This window comes from Chiloscyllium plagiosum, unplaced genomic scaffold, assembly GCF_037043375.1.
Source record: "Chiloscyllium plagiosum isolate Xiang-an unplaced genomic scaffold, Cpla_swu_hap1 HiC_scaffold_20, whole genome shotgun sequence".
NCBI classification, from domain to species: domain Eukaryota; kingdom Metazoa; phylum Chordata; class Chondrichthyes; order Orectolobiformes; family Hemiscylliidae; genus Chiloscyllium; species Chiloscyllium plagiosum.
In genome coordinates this window covers 47,997,004-48,020,227 of record NW_028270158.1, presented here as the reverse complement: position 1 = coordinate 48,020,227, position 23,224 = coordinate 47,997,004, and the positions used below count along the sequence as shown (strand labels likewise).

Below are 23,224 nucleotides of genomic sequence, written 5' to 3'. Positions count from 1 at the left end.
TTTAGATGCATTTGTCAGGTAAGAATCTGTACGCCTTTGTCATGGGAGGAGATACAAAAGGATACATGATGATGTTAAATAGGAATAGAATTACATTTGCATAATTTGGTCGAACTATTTCTTACCTTTGTATCCAAGATCACTTCAAAAATACACAGACCCACCTCAGAGATGCAATGGAATGTGAAATTGACATTTTACTAAATCCAGCCATTCATTACTATGCTTTTGGGCTTCCTTTTCCACTTGCTTCTAACACTGCCTTTTTGGCTAACTATTTTAATAAGTTCCAAGTACTGCAATCACAGAACGACGATGGTAAAGGAAGAAGCTGATTAAGAGAAGAAAAGGATTGGTGCTGGGTCCACTGCTTTTTGTCATTTATACAAATGATTTGGATGTGAACATCGGAGGTATGGTTAGTAAATTTACAGATGACATCAAAATTGGAGGTGTAGTGGACAGCGAAGAAGGTTACTCAGAGTACAACAGGATCTTGATCAGATGGGCGAATGGGCTGAGAAGTGGCAGATGGAGTTTAATTTGATAACTATTTGCATTTCGTTGGGCAAATCAGGAGAGGACACTTAATGGTAGGGTTTTGGGGAGTTTTGCCGAACAAAGAGACTGAGGGATATAAGTGCGTAGTTCCTTGAAAGTGGTGTTGCAGATAGAAGGGTGGTAAAGAAGGCATTTAGCATACAAACCTTCATCTGTGTGTGCATAAAGGACAGGAGTTGAGCAGTCATGTTGCGGCTGTATGGGACACCACTGATGCCACTTTTAGAATACTGCGTTCAGTTCTGGTCTCCATCCTACAGCAAGGATGTTGGGAAACTTGAAAGGGTTCAGAAAAGATTTACAAGAATAGTGCCAAGGTTGGAGGGTTTAAGCTACAGGAAGAGGCTGAATAGGCTGAGGCTGTTTTCCCTGGAGCATCAAAGACTGAAGGGTAACCTCACAGAAGTTCATAAAACCATGAGGGGCATGGATAGGGTGAATAGGCAAAGTCTTTTCCCCAGGGTAGGGGAGTCCAAAGCTAGAGGACAGAGGTTTATGCAGAGAGGGGAAAATACAAAAGGGACCTAAGGACAACTTCTTCACACACAGAGTGGTGTGCGTATGGAACAAGCTGGCAGAGGAAGTGATGGAGGCAGGTACAACTACAACACTTTAGAGGCATCTGGATGGGTGCATGAATAGGAAGGGTTTTGAGCGATATGGGCGAAATGCTGGCAAATGAAACTAGTTTAGTTTAGACTATTGGTTCGGTATGGACAAGTTGTTCTGAAGAATCTACTTCTGCGCTATACATTTCACTGACTTTAAGTGGAGATATGGACATAGAAATATAAAATATAGAGATTAAAGAACAAATAAGGAGTGCCTGAGCCCACTATATGTAGTAGGATGTCACTTCATGTCCCTTTTTCATTTTAAAATAAAAAAAACTAACTTCAGCTGACTTTGTGAGCCATTATCTGTTCTTTAACAGACAGATTCCAGAATACTCTAAGATGAAGGAACAGAAGTAGGCCATTTGGCCCATTGAGTAGGTTCCTCCATTCAGTGAGATCATGGCTGATCCGATATTCCTCAATTCCACTTTCCTGCCTTTTTCCCCATGAATCATAATTGCTTTACAGATGAAAAAGCTGTTTATCTCAGACATGTAAACATTTAACAGCCCTCTGCAATAAAGAATGTCACAGGTTCACTACCCTCATAACAAATTCCTCTTCATCTTTGTTGTAAATGAATGACCCTTGAATGAGATTATGCCCTTTGGTCCTAAACTCTCCTACAAGGAGAAACAGGCTCTCCACATCGGCCATTTCAAACTCCCGAAGAACGCTCAATGTTTCAAATAGGTCACCTCTCATTCTTCTGAACTCCAATGAATACAAGCCTCAGTTACTCAACTTCTCCACATGAAGTCCCTCAAAACCAAGAATCAATCTTGTCTCGAGAAAAGTGACCAAAACTGTTCACAATATTCCAATTGTGGTCTAACCAGCATCTTCTATAGTTTTAGCATGGCCTTCATATTTTCATACTCCACTCTCTTTTTAATACATGCCAATGGTCCACTTGCCTTCCCAATTAGCCATTGAAGTTTGATGCTGAGTTTGTGACGAGGACCCCAAATCCTTCTGCACCTTTCTGCAGTATTTCCTCATGTAAGGAATATTCAACTCTTCTATTCTTCCTGCCAAGAAGTGCATTACTTCATAATTTCCTACATGACATTCCATCTGTCAAGCTATGCACAGTTGCTTAACCTGTCTATAGCCCTCTGTCGACCCTTTGTGTCATCCTCAATACTTGTCTTCCCACCCATTTCTGTATCATTCACGAACTTAGCAATAGTACATTCACTTTTCTCATCACAGTCATTAATATATATTGTGATTAATTGTGGCCCGACCATTAGTCCCGGTAGCACTTCACTAGTTACAAGTTTATTCTGAAAATGCCCTTTTCATCCCAACTATTAGTTAGCCAATCCTTTATCCATGCTAATTCATTCCTCTAATCCCACAAATTTATATCTTATCAGGGTAGCGTTGTGTGGTACTTTATCAAACACCATTTCGAAATCCCAAAATATTACATCTGCTAGTTCCCTTTTATCTACCATGCTTGCTACCTTCACACAGAACTGCACTAAATTTGTTATGCAGGATTTCCACTTCAAAAAAGGCATGATCAAGCCTCTGCTTGATTTTAATGTACATTTCTAAATGCTTTGTTAGGATCCTTAATAAAAGACTCGAGGATTTTCTCAGTGACAGATGTTAAGTTTAAAAAAATGTTTTTTTCCACATCAAGTATTTAACTTTTTACTAAGATGAACACCCAATCTTGTCTATCTTGTTTAGATATGGTAAGACAGAAGGCTGGCTAGGTGAGCCACTCAAAATGAACAATAAATGAGGCATGCTGGGAAATTGAAACAAACCTTGACCAAGGTGACTGTGCTAATAAACATCCTGCAGAATCCAAACAGGCTGTAGCTACAGACAAACAGTATGTAATTGACCCAGCAGCTGCAGACAATATGATATACACTTGAATTCGAATTGAACAGAATCAACCTGAATGCAATCCACAAGAGAATCAGAACCTCGAGTTGTTTGCCAGACACAGGGGCGTCTCACACCTTTATTTGGCGATGGCTACCTGACTTACATGCAGCTAACACCTCCCAGAAGCCAAAGGACCACACTGCCCATCGACATGTCACTGCCTGGTTGGGTCCGTTCGATCGGGATGATCGAGCCCTCATCAATTTATTGGAGAACACAAGACCTACCCAAAAGGACTGGTGCAACTACTATGCATAAGAATCGCCACAACATGATCCTTGGGGCAGTAACGTGAAACCAAGCAATGTTAAAAGACATCCCTGGGACCATTGGGAGAAGACAACCAGACGATCATCACCACGTGGATCAGGGCCAAGATCTAGTGTAGTGGTATACGATCATCCAGAGTTAAGTTAAAGCACAAGATACTTGATTAGATTTATTGTGTAAATTGTTCATTTATTTTGTTGTTATAGTATCCATTGTGTTAAATAAAAAAATCTTATCTTTTACTATTATTGAGTCGACTCGCAGTTTCTTTGCTAAATATGAGTTCAAACACATTGACAGACATAACACTGCAAATCATAAATGCAAAGAGTATGCGTGCACAAACAAAGAAAATGACATTCGTATGCAGCTGCCTCATCTGGATTTGACCCAAGGCAGATAGCATTTTTTTATTCAGGGCTTGAAGTCAATCACCTTATGATTATGAAGATACTTCACCCACACTGCCACTTCAAATACTCTCTTGCATTGGCTTTCTCTCATTAATTGAGTCATCGAAACGACTGCACCTTCAGAACAACTGCATTACATTCAGCACATGACTGGCACATGCTCAATGTGTACAGTGGTGAACTGATGACATCAGTGACACATGTGGCCAGATCGTGAAGTCAATTGGCTAACGTTACTGTTAACATCTGCACGTGCACTGGAAGCCATTTTGACATTCGGAGTAATCACTCTGGAAACAGAATGTTTTAGGGCCAATAAGGTGTACCATGTTTAGAAGTCATCAATATTCAGAGATGACTCAAATATATGGCAGCCAATGTGCTGGAATAAGCTAATGACTAGATTATCATTTTTTGCAATGTTGCAATGCTAAGAAATAAACAGTGGCCAGTACATTTGGGAGAAGTCCTTTGCATTCTTTTTGAAAAGTGCAATGAGATATTTCACAGTGACCTGAGCAGATTCATTAATTTATCACAGACCAGTATTACAACTGCTCAGTGCTGCTCTAAAGCTTCCTATGCGAATTCCTCTGGACTGCAGCTTGAACCCACAATGTTCTGACTTTCAGGCAAGAGCACTGAAAACCGAGCCTAGGTGACATCTAATCTTATGATCTATTTCAATACAGGTAATTTGTTGTAATAGTCATTTTACAACAATTAGCTGGCTTATGAAAGTTGGATGTCGCACTTAAAATTAAACCAGTGTTATTTGGTGCAACACAGGGACAATAGAACAAGCTAAATCAGCCTATCAGAACATATGCAACACATTGAAATTGAAACAATAACCCTCAAAATTGCTTAATTGGTTATTTGTAAAGTCTGGTTAGGGGTAATGTTGAACATCAAGATTATAACTCAAAATTAATTTATTACTAATAACACAAATTAGATTGCAGATATTAAACAACAAGGCAATCTAAGCCCAGTTTTCTTTGATTTAAATCCCTTGCTCTCACAGTTATAAAATCACACAACACCAGGTTAGAGTCTCAGGTTCATTTGGAAGCACTAGTTTTCAGATCACTGCCTCTTCCAAAGCTACCTGATGAAGGAGCAGCGTTCCGAAAGCGAGGGACTCCAAATAAACCTGTTGGACTATAACCTAGCGTTTTGTGATTTTTTAACTTTGTCCAACCCAGTCCAACACTGGCACCTCCACATCACACCTCTCACACAGTCAGAGATAAGATAGATTTAGTCAAAGAAATGCATTTTGCCAATTTGATAATTCATTTCGATGACAAATACCAAGCTTTGGTGAAATCTTCAAATGATGGATTTGTATTATAGGCATGTAAAACTGTATACCTTACTCAAATTTGCTTAATGCAAACAAATTGAACAGAACTCAAGACTTTTACGTATTTTGTGCTAACATTTCTCAGCACTGATAACTAAAGAGAGCAAAAATCAAAAATAGTTCCAGTCAGGAAGCTTCCAAAACAAAATTGCCTGTTCCTCAACACTAAAGCAAAAACACTTTACTCTTTGCTTTACCTAAGAACTTTAAATATAGGAGCAGGAGAAGGCCATTTGGCTCCTTGAGCTTGCTCCGCCATTCCATAAGATCACCGCTGTTCCTTTTGTGGACTAAGCTTCACTTTCCCACTGCTCATCATAACCCTTAATTCCTTTACTGTTCAAAATCAACCTTGCCTTAAAAAACATTCAACGAGGCAGCCTCAACTGCTTCACTGGGCAGGGAATTCCACAGATTCAAATTGGATGAAGACATTCCTCCTCAACTCAGTCCTAAATCTGCTTTCCCTTATTTGGAGACTATGTCCCCTAGTTCTAGTTTCACCTGCCACTGGAAACAAACCCCATGCTTCTATCTTATCTATTCCCTTCATAATTTTGTGTTTCTACAGGATTCTCCCCCTCATTCTTTTAAATTCCAATGAATATCATCCAAATCTACTCAATGTGTCCTCAAAAACAAACCCTCTTAACTCCGGAATCAACCAAGAGAACATCTGTTGCACCCCCTGAAGTGCCAGTGCATCCGTTCTCAAGTAAGGAGCCCAAAACTGTCGTCTCGCCAGCACCCTGTACAGCTGCAGAATAACCTCCCTGTTTTTAAACTCCATCTTTCTTACAATGAAGAACAATATTCCATTTGTCTTCTGAAACACTTGCTACATCTGTAAACCGACATTTTATGATTAATGCACAAGGATACCCAGGTCCCTCTGCATAGCAGAATGCTGCAATTTTTCATCATTTAAATAATAGTCCATTTTGCTGTTATTCCTACAAAAATGGCTGGTCTCTAATTTATCAATATTTACTCCATATGACAGACCCTTGCCCATTAACTTAACCGGAGGAGAAAGTGAGGTCTGCAGATGCTGGAGATCAGAGCTGAAAATGTGTTGCTGGAAACGCGCAGCAGGTCAGGCAGCATCCAGGGAACAGGAGAATTGACGAGAAGGGCTTATGCCCGAAACGTCGATTCTCCTGTTCCCTGGATGCTGCCTGACCTGCTGCGCTTTTCCAGCAACACATTTTCAGCATTAACTTAACCGATCTGTATCCACTCTTGCAACATTCTGCACTCGTCTTTCTTTGATTGACCAATTCAACATCCAACCAGCTGTCAGTCTCTGAGCATGGCAATATCACAGTGCTAAATTATCTACAATGTTATTAGAGCAGAAATTATCATGCATTGTCTTTGCAGGCCAGTTCCCCCAGTAAACATGTTTTTTTTTCTCTCAGTCTTAAATCATACCACATAGAAACAGATTCTTCAGTCCAACCAGTTCACACAGACCATCATCCCCAATTAAACTAGTCCTACCTGCCTTCACTTGACCTGTATCTCTTACTTATGTATTTCTTACTCATATATTTACCCAAATGACTTTTAAACTTTATCTGCATCCACCATTTTCTCTGGAAGGTCATTCCACATATGAACCACTCTAAAAACAAAAATTGCCCCTCTCGTCCTTTATAAATCTTTCTCATCTCACCGTAAAAATATGCTCCAGAGTCTTGAAATCCCCCACCCTCGGGAAAAGACACCTGCGATTCACCTTCATGATTTTATAAACTTCTGTAAGGTTACCCCTCAATCTCCTGAACTCCAGTGAAACAAGTCCCAGCCTATCGAACCTTTTCTTGTATTTCAAACCGACCACCCCCACCAACATCCTGGTAAATCTCTTCTGAACCCTCTCGATCTTAATAATATCCTTTCTACAACAGGAAGACTAGAATTGGATACCACAAGAGGCACACCAATGTCCTTTACAACCTCAACATGATGTACTGAGAGGTCTGAACAAGGAAGGCAAGCGTGCTAAACGTCTTCTTAACCACTCTATCTGTACATGATGCAAACTTCAAGGAACCCCTGGGTCTCTATGTTCTACCCGATGCAATACTTTTAATTGTCTAAGTTCTGCCCTTGTTTGTTTTATACAATACAATACGCGTTTTTTTTAAAAAACAAGCTGAAATTCGAAGTTCAATTCTAAACTTCAAGCCACAGTTCCAAACCAAAAATGAGAAAATAAAGAAAACTGAGATGGTCACAATACATTCGAGAAGTAAAATCAGTGTCATTTATTGCATAGGAAAAACAACAAAAGCTTTAGATTGGCTGTTTGCATCCCAAGTCAGTATTTTTCCTGCAACGTGCAAATGTGGGCACTTAAGATAGTACTGAGCTGTCTGTGCTGTTCCATCACAAAATTGCCTAGTTGACAAGCAACTTGAAAAAAATCATACCTTCTCAAAGTAACCATTTGAAAAGCTGGTTAATATTTATGAAAAAGTATCCTAGAATGAATCAGCACTTTTCGAAGAAAATGGTGAATCCTTGGAGACAAGGAAATTTCATGGTGGAGATATGGTTAAAACAACAATGCAATCAGGTGCATATCCAATGTTTACTTATTACTGAGGAATAATTGTGGTTCCATTAACTGAATTAATTTTTCAAGAGGTTAAACATGACCAGGACCAGGTAGCCCATTCATATTCAGATCCACCATCTCAGTCATTCCTTCCACCACTAATACAGACTAACTACAGTGTGTACCATCTCCAACAAGCTCAACAGCAATTCACTGAGAAAACATCTTCCAAATCCATGACTTCTCAAAACTACTCGGGCCGCCAGATATGTGCAAACACCATCAACCGCAACATCTCCCCAAAATCACACACCATCCAGATTTAAAAATATATTCAACTTGCTAAACTATTACCTAGTCAAAATCCTGATACATGCTTCTTAACAAAGCTGACTGAACCTACAGAACAGAGACTGCAGTTATTCGATAAGGCAACTCATCACCACTACCTTCTCGATGGGCAATAAATGCCGAGCTAGCAGCAACTACATTCCACGAATAAATAAGTTTTAAAAACTCAAAAGCAAATTCAGGACTTCAATTTCATGAGGCTGGAAGCAAAGCTAAAAAGAAAACTTAGAAACATACTTTGCTTAAGCTGTTGATTTTGTGTAAAGCAGAAAATGTATCCTATCACTGAGGCAGAGAACAATGTTTCTAAACAGTCTGCAAGATGACATTGTACTTTTTGACATAATAACAGTTACATGTACATTTAAATAGTGAAAATGGCATATGGTAGAATTTCTCCTCACCAGTGGTGCATCGTCAAAAAGTCGTTGTGTCAAATGAGAGAGAACATCATCGACAGATTTTCCATTGCCATGTTGAATGACTGTTCCTGTTGCCTGTATGACTGCCACACGGACCTTTGAATGCTGGTGAGATATGGTCTGCATCAGCGGTTTTATTAGAGATTCGGACTGCATGTGAAAAGTTTCTGAAAAGTAGTGAAAATTGAGTGAATTTAATCCAATTTTATTCACAAGTCACTATATACCAAAATTGTTATTTACCATCTTTTCCCTTCATTCTAAGTATGATGGATGAGAGGAAGAATTCTTCTCAATGTCTGACCAGAAATCAAATTTTCATTTTGTCAACACTCTTGTTTATTTTTACTGAGATTAACTTGCAATGAATTTTCTTTTTTTAAAAAAAACATTATTTTTTTAGCTACTACAAGAGTAAAAACAAAGTTCTTCACAAAATTATGGGTCCACTTCCAATGAATGGTTTACTTACTTTTACTTGCAGTATCTCATAATGAGCTTGGCAGTTTTCAAAGTACAACAGCAGTATCTGTGGCAAAGCACACTATGAGTACGGAGACAAAAACTGGTGGATTCAAGATAGAATCCTTTTGCAACTTACGGATTATATTCTTGTCAGGGTGAAAGGAAAGGCTGGTAGGTATAGGGAATGCTGGATGACTAAAGAAATTGAGGGTTTGGTTAAGAAAAAGAAGGAAGCACATGTAAGGTACAGACAGGATAGATCAGGTGAATCCTTAGAAGAGTATAAAGGAAGTAGGAGTATACTTAAGAGGGAAATCAGGAGGGCAAAAAGGGGACATGAGATAGATTTGGCAAATAGAATTAAGGATGAATCCAAAGGGTTTTTACAAATACATTAAGGACAAAAGGGTAACATGGGAGAGAATAGGGTCCCTCAAAGATCAGCAAGGCGGCCTTTGTGTGGAGCCGCAGAAAACGGGGGAGGTACTAAATGAGCATTTTGCATCAGTATTTACTGTGGAAAAGGATATGGAAGATATAGACTGTAGAAAATAGATGGTGACATCTTGCAAATTGTCCAGATTACAGAGGAGGAAGTGCTGGATGTCTTGAAACGGGTAAAGGTGGATAAATCCCCAGGACCTGATCAGGTGTACCCGATAACTCTGTGGGAAGCTCGAGAAGTGATTGCTGTGCCTCTTGCTGAGATATTTGTACCATCGATAGTCACAGGTGAGGTGCCAGAAGACTGGAGGTTGGCAAACGTGGTGCCACTGTTTAAGAAGGGCAGTAAAGACAAGCCAGGGAACTATAGACTGGTGAGCCTGACCTCGGTGGTGGGCAAGTTGTTGGAGGGAATCCTGAGGGACAGGATGTACATGTATTTGGAAAGGCAAGGACTGATTCGGGATAGTCAACATGGCTTTGTGCGTGGAAAATTATGTCTCACAAACTTGATTGAGTTTTTTAAAGAAGTAACAAAGAGGATTGATGAGGGCAGAGCAGTAGATGTGATCTATATGGACTTCAGTAAGGCGTTCAACAACTGGGAGACTGATGAGCAAAGTTAGATCTCACGGAATACAGGGATAACGAGCCATTCTGATACAGAACTGGCTCAAAGGTAGATGACAGAGGGTGGTGGTGGTGGTGGGTTGTTTTTCAGACTGGAGGCCTGTGACCAGTGGAGTGCCACAAGGATGGCACTTTTTGTCATTTACATAAAGGATGCGAGCATAAGAAGTACAGTTAGTAAGTTTGCTGATAACACCAAAATTGGAGGTGTAGTGGACAGCGAAGGGGGTTACCTCAGATTACAACAGGATCTGGACCAAATGGGCTGAGAAGTGGCAGATGGAGTTTAATTCAGATAAATACGAAGTGCTGCATTTTGGGAAAGCAAATCTTAGCAGGCCTTATACACTTAATGGTAAGGTCCTAGGGAGTGTTGCTTAACAAAGAGACCGTGGAGTGCAGGTTCACAACTCCTTGAAAGTGGAGTCGCAGGTAGATAGGATAGTGAAGAAGGCGTTTGGTATGCTTTCCTTTATTGGTCAGAGTATTGAGTACAGGAGTTGGGAGGTCATGCTGCGGCTGTACACGACACTGGTTAGGCCACTGTTGGAATATTGCATGCAATTCTGGTCTCCTTCCTATCGGAAAGATGTTGTGAAACTTGAAAAGGCTCAGAAAAGATTTACAAGGATGTTGCCAGGGTTGGAGGATTGGAGCTATAGGGAGAGGCTGGACAGGCTGGGCTGTTTTCTCTGGAGTGTCGGAGGCTGAGGGGTGACCTGATAGAGGTTTACAAAATTATGAGGGGCATGGATAGGGTAAATGGGCAGTCTTTTCCCTGGGGTCAGGGAGTCCAGAACTAGAGGGTGTAGGTTTAGGCTGAGAGGGGAAAGATATAAAAGAGACCTAAGGGGCAACTTTTTCACGCAGAGGGTGGTACGTGTATGGAATGAGCTGCCAGAGGAAGTGGTGGAGGCTGGTAAAATTGCAGCATTTAAGAGGCATTTGGATGGGTATATGAATAGGAAGGGTTTGGAGGGATATGGGCCGGGTGCTGGCAGGTGGGACTAGATTGGGTTGGGATATCTCGTCGGCATGGACGGGTTGGACCGAAGGGTCTGTTCTCATGCTGTACATCTCTATGACTCTTAAGTTTCACAATCAGAATTGCATATAATAATTTTATAAGCCGGAACAACTGCACGGAGGCCAGTGTCCCATCACTAAGTCACCCCTTATTTACATGTGTGCAGTATATGGAGTCTGACTAGCCAGATCAGAGCCAGTAGCGAGAATGAGGAGAGTCTCTGAAACTCCTGTTTTATCTGTCAGCCAGTTCTCCTTGATTGCCCAGATTAACAGCCTCAGTCAAGGATCTCACAGTTAATGAGATCCACCTCACCTTTGTTCCAATCACTACTGGCAGTAATTTTTGTCCTTGTTAGCACTCTGGGAACTGCCCAACCAATGGCAATTATGTCAGCATCCAATCCTGGCATCCAAACACAACTTCTTGCCAACATTTTCATTTTGAAAACCCCTGGATGACCCTGGAGTTCAGCCAGCTTCTGGCAGCAACCTTTACTCGGGATAAATACTTTTGCTCCCCATGAGTATTATGCCCTGTGTGAAGCTCTGTAAGTCGCTACTCAAGCTGTGTCCCCCAGCTCAATTGGACAGGTGAGGGTGCCCTTTCTGGCTAGCATACTCTATAGCTCACATGCTCTACTTTCTCATGCTTGAAGTTCAATTGGGCTTCAGCAAGTAGGTGCTTTTGCATGGTTATGTCATTAATCCCACGTACCAGTCTCTCAGCATCTCATTCAGGGTTAACCCAAAATCGCATGCCTCTGCCAGTTGTCTTAACCGCGTTGAAACTCCCGATATGGCTTCCCCTTGTTCGTAAAGTGCTGAATAAAATCTGCAGCATCTCAGAATTAGGGGAGGCTTGGGGACATAATATTCCTTAGCTAAATCTGTCAACTCTTCTAAGTTTTAGTATCTGGTGCCTCAAGGAAAGTTCGGCTCCAAAGAAAAAACTGAAAATGCTGTGGGTCCGCAAGAGATCAGAAGAGTTAACTCATTGCTTTTCATCTGCCCCAATATCAATTGCCCAGAAAGAATGACACATTCTTTCCACATACAGGGCCCAGACTTTGGCGGCAGGATCAAACAACTCCAACTGCCCAAATAAAGGTCTGATGCCAGCAATGTTTACCCCAACTCAAAGACGACCGGTGTGGTCCAATTTTCTTCAGGAAATTATTATTTTCTCTCGTTGCCGCTGAAATGATTGCACAGAGGCCGGTATCCTGTCACCAAGTCACCCTTTATTTATACATGAATAATACGTGGGCTCTGACCAGCTATCTCAGAGGCAATTCCAAGAATGAGGAGACCCAATCTCCCCAATCAAGGATCTCAGTCACTCAGATCCACCGGGCCCTCATTTTAATTGCTATGCAAATAATCAAAAGAAATCTTACGAAAATGCTTACATATGTATCTTATCTCCTATGCATGTATGCTATGGACACTGCAAGTTTATCAGGATTTATTTGTAAATTAGATTTTTTGTGCTATAATACAGAAGCTAACAGGATGCATAAGATAAACAGCAAACTAATTTATTTAATATCTATGTAGGACAAATAGCATCATAAAATTTGATGTACGAACAAAATTCATTTGTGTGTGAACCTAAAATCCACTTATTCTACAATAGGCTTTGAAAATATTGATAACATTTTAATGTCAATAATCACAAACTTGGACACAGATGCAGTTCAACTAAATCCAAGTATTCTAAAAGTGCTCAAAATTTGCTGCCAGAAGTCTCATAAGGATGTGACAATGTTTTATCGTTGCCATGCTATTGCAGGCATCCAGAAACAGGCAACACAGAAGCTGCATTGCATTGCCATTTTACTGGCACAGGTCCACAAGCTAGAAACAACAATTACAACAATAGTTATGAGGTCAAAAGAATGTGTGTCTTCGGCTTAATGCTTAGAATTAAATTTAACTGGCAAAAGTGTGCAGTTTGTCCCAGTCATAAAAAAAAATTGCTTTCTAAGTTTCTCCAGGCAGGCAAGCAACATTGTGCCAAGCCACACTTCTTTCAGAGTTTCAAAGGCCAGAAAGCCAAGATCTTGGAAGCATAGTATTGGTTCTGGCATCAAGCAGAACTGAAAGACTTATCTACTCGTTGTTAACAGCTTTGTCAACAGTCACCCCCTCGAATTTTCACATCAATGACTGGGTGAACTGCCTATTTCCAAAGGTAAATGGGAACGCATTTATGTCTGCACTAATGAATTAAAGTTCGAAAGCCTCTCAAGATGTTTATGAACTATATGTTTGATGCATCATTTATTTCACATCATAATGCAATCTTATGAGAATGATTTTTAAAAATAAAAAACAAAATATATTGGAAGCCAGAAACTGCAAATAAAAGTAAATGTTGCAAATAGATAGCAGGTATGACAGTAGTCCTGGAGAGAGATTCAAAGTTGAATATTCAGTTTGGCAAACTTTCAAAGTTCTGTTGAATGGTCATCAACCTGAGATGTTCACTGTTTCCCTGTTAGGTTCTTTTCCCGAGGTTTCACACACGAGATGAAATTTGCACACACCAACTTCTGCAAACAGCTGAAGTTTATTAAAGCCTGTACAAGCTTGGTGACCCACTTTGACACTCCTAAGTGTACAAAGTCGAGTCAAAAGAGGCCCGAACACAGGAAACACATCCCCTTTATACAGGTCAGGTGGTAATGCTTACAGGTACCCTGGCCACTCACTACCCCCCCACAACCATGTTACCCAGGTACAATGGCAGGATGAGGTCATCCTCGGAGATCATGTAAATATAAATGCCATAATCTTGGGGAATCATTATGCAATCAATTTTCTGACTCCGTGATTCCCAGGACAACGTAGGTGTGATACTCTTCAGCATCAGGGGATGATCACGCAAACAATTGTTATTGCCTGGGGATCGCTATGAAAGCATTTCTCAATGGAAGAGACTGAATGAGAGTTTAATTTGATAATAGCAGGAGAATAGTAGCAAATGGCTGCCCAAATGAAGTGTGAGTCATCCACATTCCTGCATACATGTCCCCACAACCTACTGCCAGAATGTTCAGCTTCTGGAGAAAGACAGTACAGTTTAACCCTTTAACATTACAGTTATGTCCACAGAAATAGGACAATTTAATCTTTTAACATTATATCCCCTGCCAAAGCTGCTGGGAGATCAGTTGCTATATTGAGAATTTTTTGAAGCTGTTTAAAGGCACTTAATCTGCATTAATATTTTGACCCACCTTCCTCGCGTAAGCAATCCTCAAATATCATCATGTAGGTACACTTCCCATAATAATTCAGCGTTTTAAAAATGAATGCATTTTATAGATGTGAACACCTTTCTACGCCAACTGCTTTTACTTTATCTGTTTCAACTGCAAATGAGTATTATAACTAACAATGTTAAAATCACTGGGATGAAACTGAAAGAGATGTAAAGATATTATATTCCACACTTTAAAAGTCCAATAAGTAATAACAGCATGTAAAACCATGATGCCAAACAGTAAATATTCATTGTATCTGAAGATAGTGAGGGGTGGTAGGCAATAGATCCATCAAGCCAATATCTTCCAGACATAGTGGAACAAAATGTTAACATTTAAATATATGTCTCCTTTACCTTCTGATGGCTCATGATCAACTTACCTCATGCTATTTCAACAATAAAAATGACTCCCATGGTGTACTTGCATATTGTTTCCCTCCCACAGTTTCAATAATATCTACCCCGTTGTTCCTCCACTAGTGCTAACAGCTTTCTTCAGTATGTTCCGCCTTAGCACCCTAAAAAGGTCATATAAGCAAACTACCTCTACCTCTCCATTCAGTCTGATCTTAAATTACTGGACCAGCATTCACACACAATTAATGAATACTACTATATGGATTCACATCCATTGATCCTTCGTAAGCTCATGAGAATAGAACAGGCAGGAAGACCAAGGAGAAATTTTGACGCAAATGAATGAATGAATATGGCACCTATTAAGTTATAAAACCACCAGACTCTACAAAAAACAAAGCAGCACATTTGAGGAGAGAGGGTGGTTGTGTTTAAGGAGAGATGATGATGCAACTGTTATTTATGTCAGAGCCCAGTGTCTTCCTAAACCCATGTAGAAGCTGGACCCATGTCTATAGACAACATCACCAAGAAGCAGCAGGTACAGGAGAAAAAGGGCATCTGGTAGATCTGGAATGCAAGTGTTGGGAAAGGAAAGACATCATTGCTGTAGATGCTCAGATGCATTCAGACACGGAGTGACACCACATAAAAGTGGCTTCTAAAAACGATTAGTAGAATTTAGTAGAGGAGGACAGTGTGGTCCACAATGTCAAATATGCGAGTGAAAAAATATTGTAATCAGAGTCTTTTTAATGCTTTAAGTGACATGAAAGATAGATCAGAAGTTTTGGGCAAATGACTGGAAGTTTTTATAGAAAAGAGGTTGCGATGAGTTTCCAAGGAGTGAATTAATGAGGTTATCCAACTAAGAGTTAGGAAATTAAGTTTACCGATATGACAAAAATCAGAGATATAACAGAAAGTTGATTTCATGCAGGAAATAATTGGTGAGGGGGTTTGGGGAGAAGGAGTAATGAGGAATCAAAGTTTAGAGTGTATGATGGGCTTATTAGAGTGTTAGAAGCAGGCCGCAAAGAAAAGAAATGCTAGCAGATCAAAATTCAGTCACAAACACAAGAAAATGCAAAAGTAACTCAGTAGATCTGGCAGCATCTGTGGAGAGAAAAACACAGCTCACATTCCAAATCTTAGTAAGAATTCTTTGGAAGTGGTTATGAAATCTCCAGTGGAATGGGAAGAGTGGAAGGACTGGCTAACAATTTGAAGAGAAGAAGCATAACAGAGATAAGAAAGAAATCAGTAAGCCCACACAAACGCATGTTGTGATGAATAGTAGTCAGAGACCAGAGTGAGACTTAAAGGAGTTTTATCCCCTATGAGATTGTAACACACCAATGGTAACCATGTCTTCAAGAATCAGGAATTCTGTCCTCTGAAATTAAAACTCATTTCTTTCAACTACAGGGTGACCACAATATCTGCGGAATCGTTTTTGATGGTTTTAGTTACCCACGGTTTTCCATGGGCCAAACTCACTACAGGCAACCTTCTGGAACCAGGGACCAGTAAACTTCCAGGAAGGTGAATTTCCCATTGAAATGAATGGGCTCGTGACTATCTGCGGTTGGTCGGGGAATGTATCCCCCGCGGGTACAGGGGGACTTCTCTATATTTTTAATCATCTGTCCTCATATCTCATGTGGTTTAGTGTCATGTTTTGCTTTATGGTTCACCTGTGAAGCATTCGGACATTTCATTCTATTGAATGTGAACATAAAAATACAACACGTTGCAGATGTGATGGGGAATATATCACAGAATTAAGTAGTTCTCAGTAATATTTCAACCACACTGCATCAATATCACTAGTTTCCAAATCTCCCCTCCCCCCACCTCATCCCAGATCCAACCTACCAACTCTGCACCGCCCTCTTGACCTGTCCATTTTCCTTCCCACCCATCCACTCCAATTTCCCCACCAATCTATCACAATTACCCCACCTGAACCCACCTATCGCCTTCCCAGCTGCCTTCCACCTAGTCTCACCCCTCTATTTGTCAACCCACTTCCCTACACTCCTGATGAAGATGCCCAAAATAGGGAGAAAGAGAGGGCTGTATGTGCTGGAGATCAAAGTCAAACATTGTGGTGCTGGAAAAGCACAGCTGATGAGGCAGCATCGGAGGAGCAGGTAAGTCGACATTTTGTCAGCAATGTTGGGGAGAGGCCAAAGGGGGCTCAGAGATAAATCAGAGGGCGGTGGGTGCGGGGGGAGTTAGCCAGGAATGTAATCGGTAGATGAAGGTCGGGGTGATGGTGATAAATCAGCGTAGAGGGTGGAGCAGATAGGTGGGAGAACAGGATGGCCATCCTCTTCTACCCCGTCCCGCCGACAATTCCTGATGAAGAGCTAATGCTCAAAACATTGACTCTCCTGCTCCATAATGCTCCTCCTCTCCTTGAATGCTGCCTGACCTGCTGTGCTTTTCCATAGTCACATTTGTTGACTCTGGCTCTCCACCATCTGCTGTCCTCCCCTTCTCAGTAATGTTGTGTATCTTGTGACGTGCAGCCTTTTCCTGAAGTTTCACCTGCATCCACGCAGACAGGGTCACTTCGCCATGCTCCTCTTCCTGAGCATGGTCAAAGTGGGCAAACTCTGCACTTACCGGGGGTACATTTCGCATACTTGGCGGCGCACTCGCAGCTCTTCTTCTTGACTTCGGGAAACGGGTCCACTATGGTTCTCTGCAGGATCCTGACCATGTCCTCCAGGAAAGGGGCCAGCTGCCGTCCGCACACTTCGACGGTTAGCACCAGCAACTCCAGCAGGGTCAGGCGCAGCTCCTCGGCCGGCTCGGTGATCTCCTGCTGACCCAGGCGCTGCACCAAGGCGGGGATGAGCTGAGGCAGGGCCTCCTGGGGCCGGGGGACGGCCCGTATGAAGTCGCTCAGGGTGAGCGCGGTCAGCTCCCGGCAGCGCTCGGCCGGATCGGAGAGGGAGCGGAGGAGAGGCTGCAGGAGGGAGGTCAGCAGCCGCTGCTGGACCCCGCTCGACAGCTGCTTCTGCTCCACCGTCCCAGCGCGGATACACTCCAAGGCCCGCCGACGGGAACTCTTGCTCTCGTTGTTCAGGCAGTTGATGTAGCGGCTCAACGCCTGACATGCGGCTGCCGCCTCCTCCTCTTCCACCGCCGCCATCTTCTCCGTTGCTAATAGCAACCAGCCGCTACTTTACGACCGTTACTAAGGATCCGCTTGATGGCACTTTCAACAAAACCAACTTTATTGTCATTCCCTGTTGTTGCTTTGGGTATATAAATATTTTAAATCACGCTTTTGAGGTATCTTCTGATACACCAGAATCAGGAGGAAGAGGCTGGAATGTTACCAGTGCGCCATAGCAGCCCCCAAAAATCAGTCTTAAAAATCACTCAACACCAGGTTATAGTCCAATAGGTTTAATTGGAAGCACTAGCTCTCGGACCGCTGCTCCTTCAGGTGGTTGTGGAGTATAAGATCATAAGACACAGAATTTATAGCAAAAGTAAACAGTCTGATGTAACTGAAATTATATATTTAAAAATACCTGGATTGTTTGTTAAGTCTCTCATCTGTTAGAATGACCATGATAGTTTTACTTCTTTCAGATTTCAATCACAAAACTTTTCATTGTGGCACAGACAGGAAACACAGGGGGCTAACACCTTCAACATCTCAACATCTTATCTGTGCTGTCACCAATTGTTACAAAGTTAAAAATCGGAAGTACTAGCTTTCGGAGCGTCACTCCTTCATCAGGTTGACAATTACCTGATGAAGGAGCAGCGCTCCGAAAGCTAGTGTTTCCAATTAAACCTGTTGGACTATAACCTGGTGTTGTGTGGTTTTTAACTTTGTACACCCCAGTCCAACACCGGCATCTCCAAATCATGACCAATTGTTATAGTTAATCTGAGAATGTAACTTTTAAAAAACGTTTTGTGATTTACATCTGAAAGAAGTAAAACTATCAAGGTCATTCTAACAGATGAGAGACTTAACAAACAATCCAGGTATTTTCAAATATATAATTTCAGTTACATCACACTATAAATTTTTGCTATTAATTCTGTGTCTTACAATTGTGTAGTCGACAACCACCTGATGAAATGGGAGCGCTCCAAAAGCCAGTGCTTCCAATTAAACCTATTGGACTATAACCTGGTGTTGTGTGATTTTTAAGTCTGATTTTTGGGGGCTGCTATGGCGCACTGGTAACATTCCAGCCTCTTCCTCCTGATTCTGGTGTGTGATTTTTATGTGATTTTTAACTTTGTACATCCCAGTCCAACACCAGCATTTCCAAACCGTAAAATCAGTGTTTACATCTTCAGTCAATCTGTTCAAATGTGTTACCTGATGAAGGAGCAATGCTCTGAAAGTTGCACTTCCAAATAAACCTGTTAGACTGTAGCCTGGTGTTGTGTGATTTTTAACTTTGTCCAGCCCAGTCCAACACCAGCACCTCCACATCACAGATTGTGCTATAACACACCTTCGGAACAGGTGGGACTTGAACACTAAAATCGGGAAATCCCTCAAGAGCTGTCCTTTAGGCACATATGCTGCAAGGTACTTAGATACACAACAGGTTAGTTAATTCTGAAATTCGGGACAGGTTATCAAAGGTGAACTTTTTCATTTTAGAACATTAGGCTGTTTACAATGTAGAAGGGTGGGCAGATGACAGAAACTATTGAGGTTAGTGATAGTTTTCAATTGGATGGGCAAGTGCTGCTGGAATTCAAGTGTGTTGTGTATTCGTTATTATGGGAAGAATGAGGGAAGTAGATGAATAATTGGCTATAGTCCACAAGTCACCATAGATTTCTTATTAGAGAAATAGACCATTTGTTATTCACTTGACCAATATCCATCAAGGATGAAGCAAAGTGATGAAAGAGGTTCCGTGCCTACCTCAGTCAGGGCAGGAATTGAAATTCCATGAGTTTTCCAGTTAACTGAACTAAACAAAGAGATTTAAAAGGTGGGAATTAAAATTCAGGGATATCAGACTTTTCAAAAGACCAGGCTGAAAGGAAAGAGTGTCATACAGCATAGAAACAGACCCTTTGGTCCAATCAGTCCACACTGACATGTTTCCAAACTAAACTAGTTCCACCTGCCTATATTTGACCCGTATCCCTCTAAATCTTCCTTATTCATGTACTGATCCGGATTTCTTTTAAAATGGTGTAACTGTACTTGTATCCACTACTTCCTATGGCAGTGCATTCCACACACGAACCACTCTTTAAAAAAAAAGTTGCCCCCATGTCCTTTTTAAATCTTTCTCCTCTCACCTTAAAAATATTCTGCTGAGTTTTGAACTCTATCTTAGGGAAAAGACCTTTGCTATTCACCTGATGTAAATGCTTCATGATTTTATGAACCTCTATAAGCTCTGCCATCAACCTCCCACACACCAAAGAAAAAAGTCTCAGCCAATTGTTTTGTAACTCAAATCTGCTATCCCAGCAACAGTCTGGTAATTTTTTTCTGAACTCTCTCCAGTTTAATCATATCCTTTATATAACAAGGTGATAGTACTCCAGAAGAGGCGTTACTAATGTCCTATACAACCTCAGCACATCATCCGAACTCCTATACTCAAAGGTCTGTGCAATGAAGGCAAGCGTGATTAAATGCCTTCTTAACCACCCTGTCTCCCTGTACCTGAACGCCTAGGTCTCCCTGTTCCAAAACACTATGCAGGGCCCTACCATTAATTGTATAAGTCCTGCCCTTGTTTGCTTTACCAAAATACAATATCTTACATTTATCCAAATTAAACTCATCTGCCACTCCTCAGCCAATTGACCCAATTGATCAATTTTGGTTCTATCTGCAAACCTACTAACATGCTTCCTTTTCTCATCCAAATCATTTGTATACATGACAAACAATCCCTGTGGAACACCACTGGTCATAGGTGTTTAGTCCAGAAAAAACACCTTCATCTGTTTCAACTGTAAAGCCAATTTTGTATCCAATTGGCAAGCTCGCCATGAATCCCACATGATCTAATTTTGTTAATTAGTCTACTATGAGGAACCTGATCAAAGGCTTTACCAAAGTTCAAATAAACAACATCTATTGCTCTGCCTTTACCAATCTTTTTGGTTATTTCCTCAAAAAACTCTATCAAGTTTGTGAGACATAATTTGCTTTGCACAAAACCATGCTGACTATCCTAAATCATTCCTGGCCTCTCCAAATGCATGTAATTCCTATCTTTCCCGAATCATCTCCAAAAACTTACCCACCACCAATGTTAGACTCACAGGTCTGTAATTCCCAGGGTTCTCCTTTCAGCCTTTCTTAAATAACATTAAACAACATGACCACACTCCAGTCCTTGAGCATCTCACCCATGGTTATAGATGATGCAAATATTTCTGCTAGGGGCCCTGGAATTTCCTCCCTAACTTCACACAATGTCCTGGGGTACATTTGATCGGGTCCTGAAGATTTATCCACCTTTGTGTTCTAAGACCTTTAGCACTTCCTCTTCTGTAATGTGAAATGTTTTCATAACATCATATTTATTTCCATGAATTCTCCAATACCCATTTCTTTCTCCATACTAAAAACTGATGTTAATGTTAATTTAATATCTCTTTCTTCTCCTGAGGTTAAACACAAAGATCACCTTGTTGATCTTTAAGAGACCCTACTCTCTCTCTCGTTAATCTTTTGCTCGAAATGTAGTTGTTGGATTATCCTAACAGCCTTATCAGCCAAGACTATCTCATATCTCATCTTTGCCTTCCTGAATTCCCTCTTAATAAAACCTCTACACTCTTTGTATTCTTCAAGAGATTCATTTGATCCCATTGTCTATATCTAATACACAAGTTATTTTACTTTTGACTAGAACCTCTATATCTTTATTTCTCCACTGTTCCCTAATCTTACAAGGTTTACCTTTCACTCTACAGGAATATAATTCCTTTGAATTCTCGCTATCACACTTGTCAGTCATCCCCTTACCTGCGAACAGTCTCTCCAATCAACTTTGCCTTACCAAAATTAAAATCTTTAACTTTTATGGAAGGCTTATCCTTTTCCATAACTATTTTTAAAATAGTCCCAATTGTCCTCTGCTTAACACTTAAGTCACTTGCCCTGCCTTATTTCCCAAAAGAAGATCAGAGTTTGCTCCTCTTGTAGTAGGAGCATATACATACTGATAAAGAAAGTTTTCTTGAACGCATTTAACAAGTTCCTCACCTTCCATACCTTTAGCACTATGGCAGTCCCAGTTAATGTTTGGAAAATTAAACTTGATTCTTACACATATTTGAGATCTCTTTACAGATTTGCTCCTCAATGCCCCTCTGACTGCTGGGGGAACAGCAGTACAATCCCATCAAGGTGATCATCCCTTTCTTATTTCTAATTTCAACATATATTTTCACTGGATATTCCTTAAGAAGTATCCTCTCTAATTACCGTAGTAATGTTTTCCTTGATTAAAAATGCCACTTCCCCTCCTCTGTTTCCTCCCTTTCTATCCTTCCTACAAGCATCTAAAACTCAGAACATTGGGCTGCCAGTCCTGACTATCCCTTGGCCAAATTTCTGTAATAGCTATGAAGTCCCAGTCCCGTGTTTCAATACATGCCCGCAGTTCATGAGCCTTATTTGTAAGATCCCTTGCATTGAAGTAAATGCAATTTAATTCTTCACAGTTACCTCATTCTCTGACTTACTCTTGTCTATCCTTTTGAATTAACTTGTTCTTTTCTGATTCAGAACTATCCTCCTCTGTCTTTCTATTTTCACTGCTACATAAGAACCCCACAATCGCCCTCTCTAATATTTTACAGGCTCCCAAAATAGAACAAGCAAATCTCCCCACCAGGATATTGATCCCTTTCCAGTTCAGGTGAAACCCATACTGTTCCAACATGTCTTTTCTACCCCAGAAGAGATCCCAATGCTCCAAGAATTTGAATCCCTGCACATTGCACTATCACCTCCTCAGCCTTTGATTTATCTGCCCGATCTTTTATTCTTTCCCTCATTAGAACTTGGCACTGGGAGTAAACCAGAGTTTACTACCTTTGAGGTTCTGTTTTTTAACCTTCTGCCTAACTTCTTACCTTCACTGTACAAAGCCTTAACCCTTTCCCTGACTATGTCATTCCTGCTAATGTGTACAACAACTTCTAGCTTCTTTGACAATGTGCTTCAAATGTTTTGAGATTCCTTAACCCTGGCACCAGGATAGCAACATACGATCCTAGATTCATGCTCACTGCCACAGAATCTCCTGTCTGTGCCACTGACAGGATAGTCCCTTATAACAATTATTCTTTTAAATCTTGACAAACCCTGCTTAAAATGAGATTCATTCTTAGTACCCAAGATCTGACTGACACTTCTATTTTCATCTAAGACTATCCCCTTCAACAGTACCCAAAACAGGATATCTGTTTGAGAGAGGAATTGCCATAGGAGACTTCTCAACTACTTTCTTACATTTTCTGACAGTCACCCATCTATCTGACTGATCATGCTATGAAATCACTTCTA

The 23,224-nt window shown here is 40.9% G+C and overlaps 1 protein-coding gene across 3 annotated transcripts in view; it reads right to left on the bottom strand.

The window, feature by feature from the left end:
* dnaaf5 (dynein axonemal assembly factor 5) overlaps positions 1-18,018 on the bottom strand; it is a 115,813-nt gene extending 97,795 nt beyond the window's left edge. Inside the window, exons 1-2 of one of the 3 annotated variants that reach the window (XM_043711346.2) lie at positions 17,311-18,018; positions 8,463-8,647 (exon numbers count right to left, since the gene is read on the bottom strand). In XM_043711346.2, the coding sequence (XP_043567281.2) occupies positions 8,463-8,647; positions 17,311-17,842 (717 nt within the window). In that variant the 5' untranslated portion in view covers positions 17,843-18,018. The remainder of the gene's footprint in view (positions 1-8,462; positions 8,648-17,310) is intronic. The other 2 variants (XM_087997911.1, XM_043711344.2) reach the window with 2 other exon arrangements.
* Between the last annotated feature and the right edge of the window lie 5,206 nt (positions 18,019-23,224).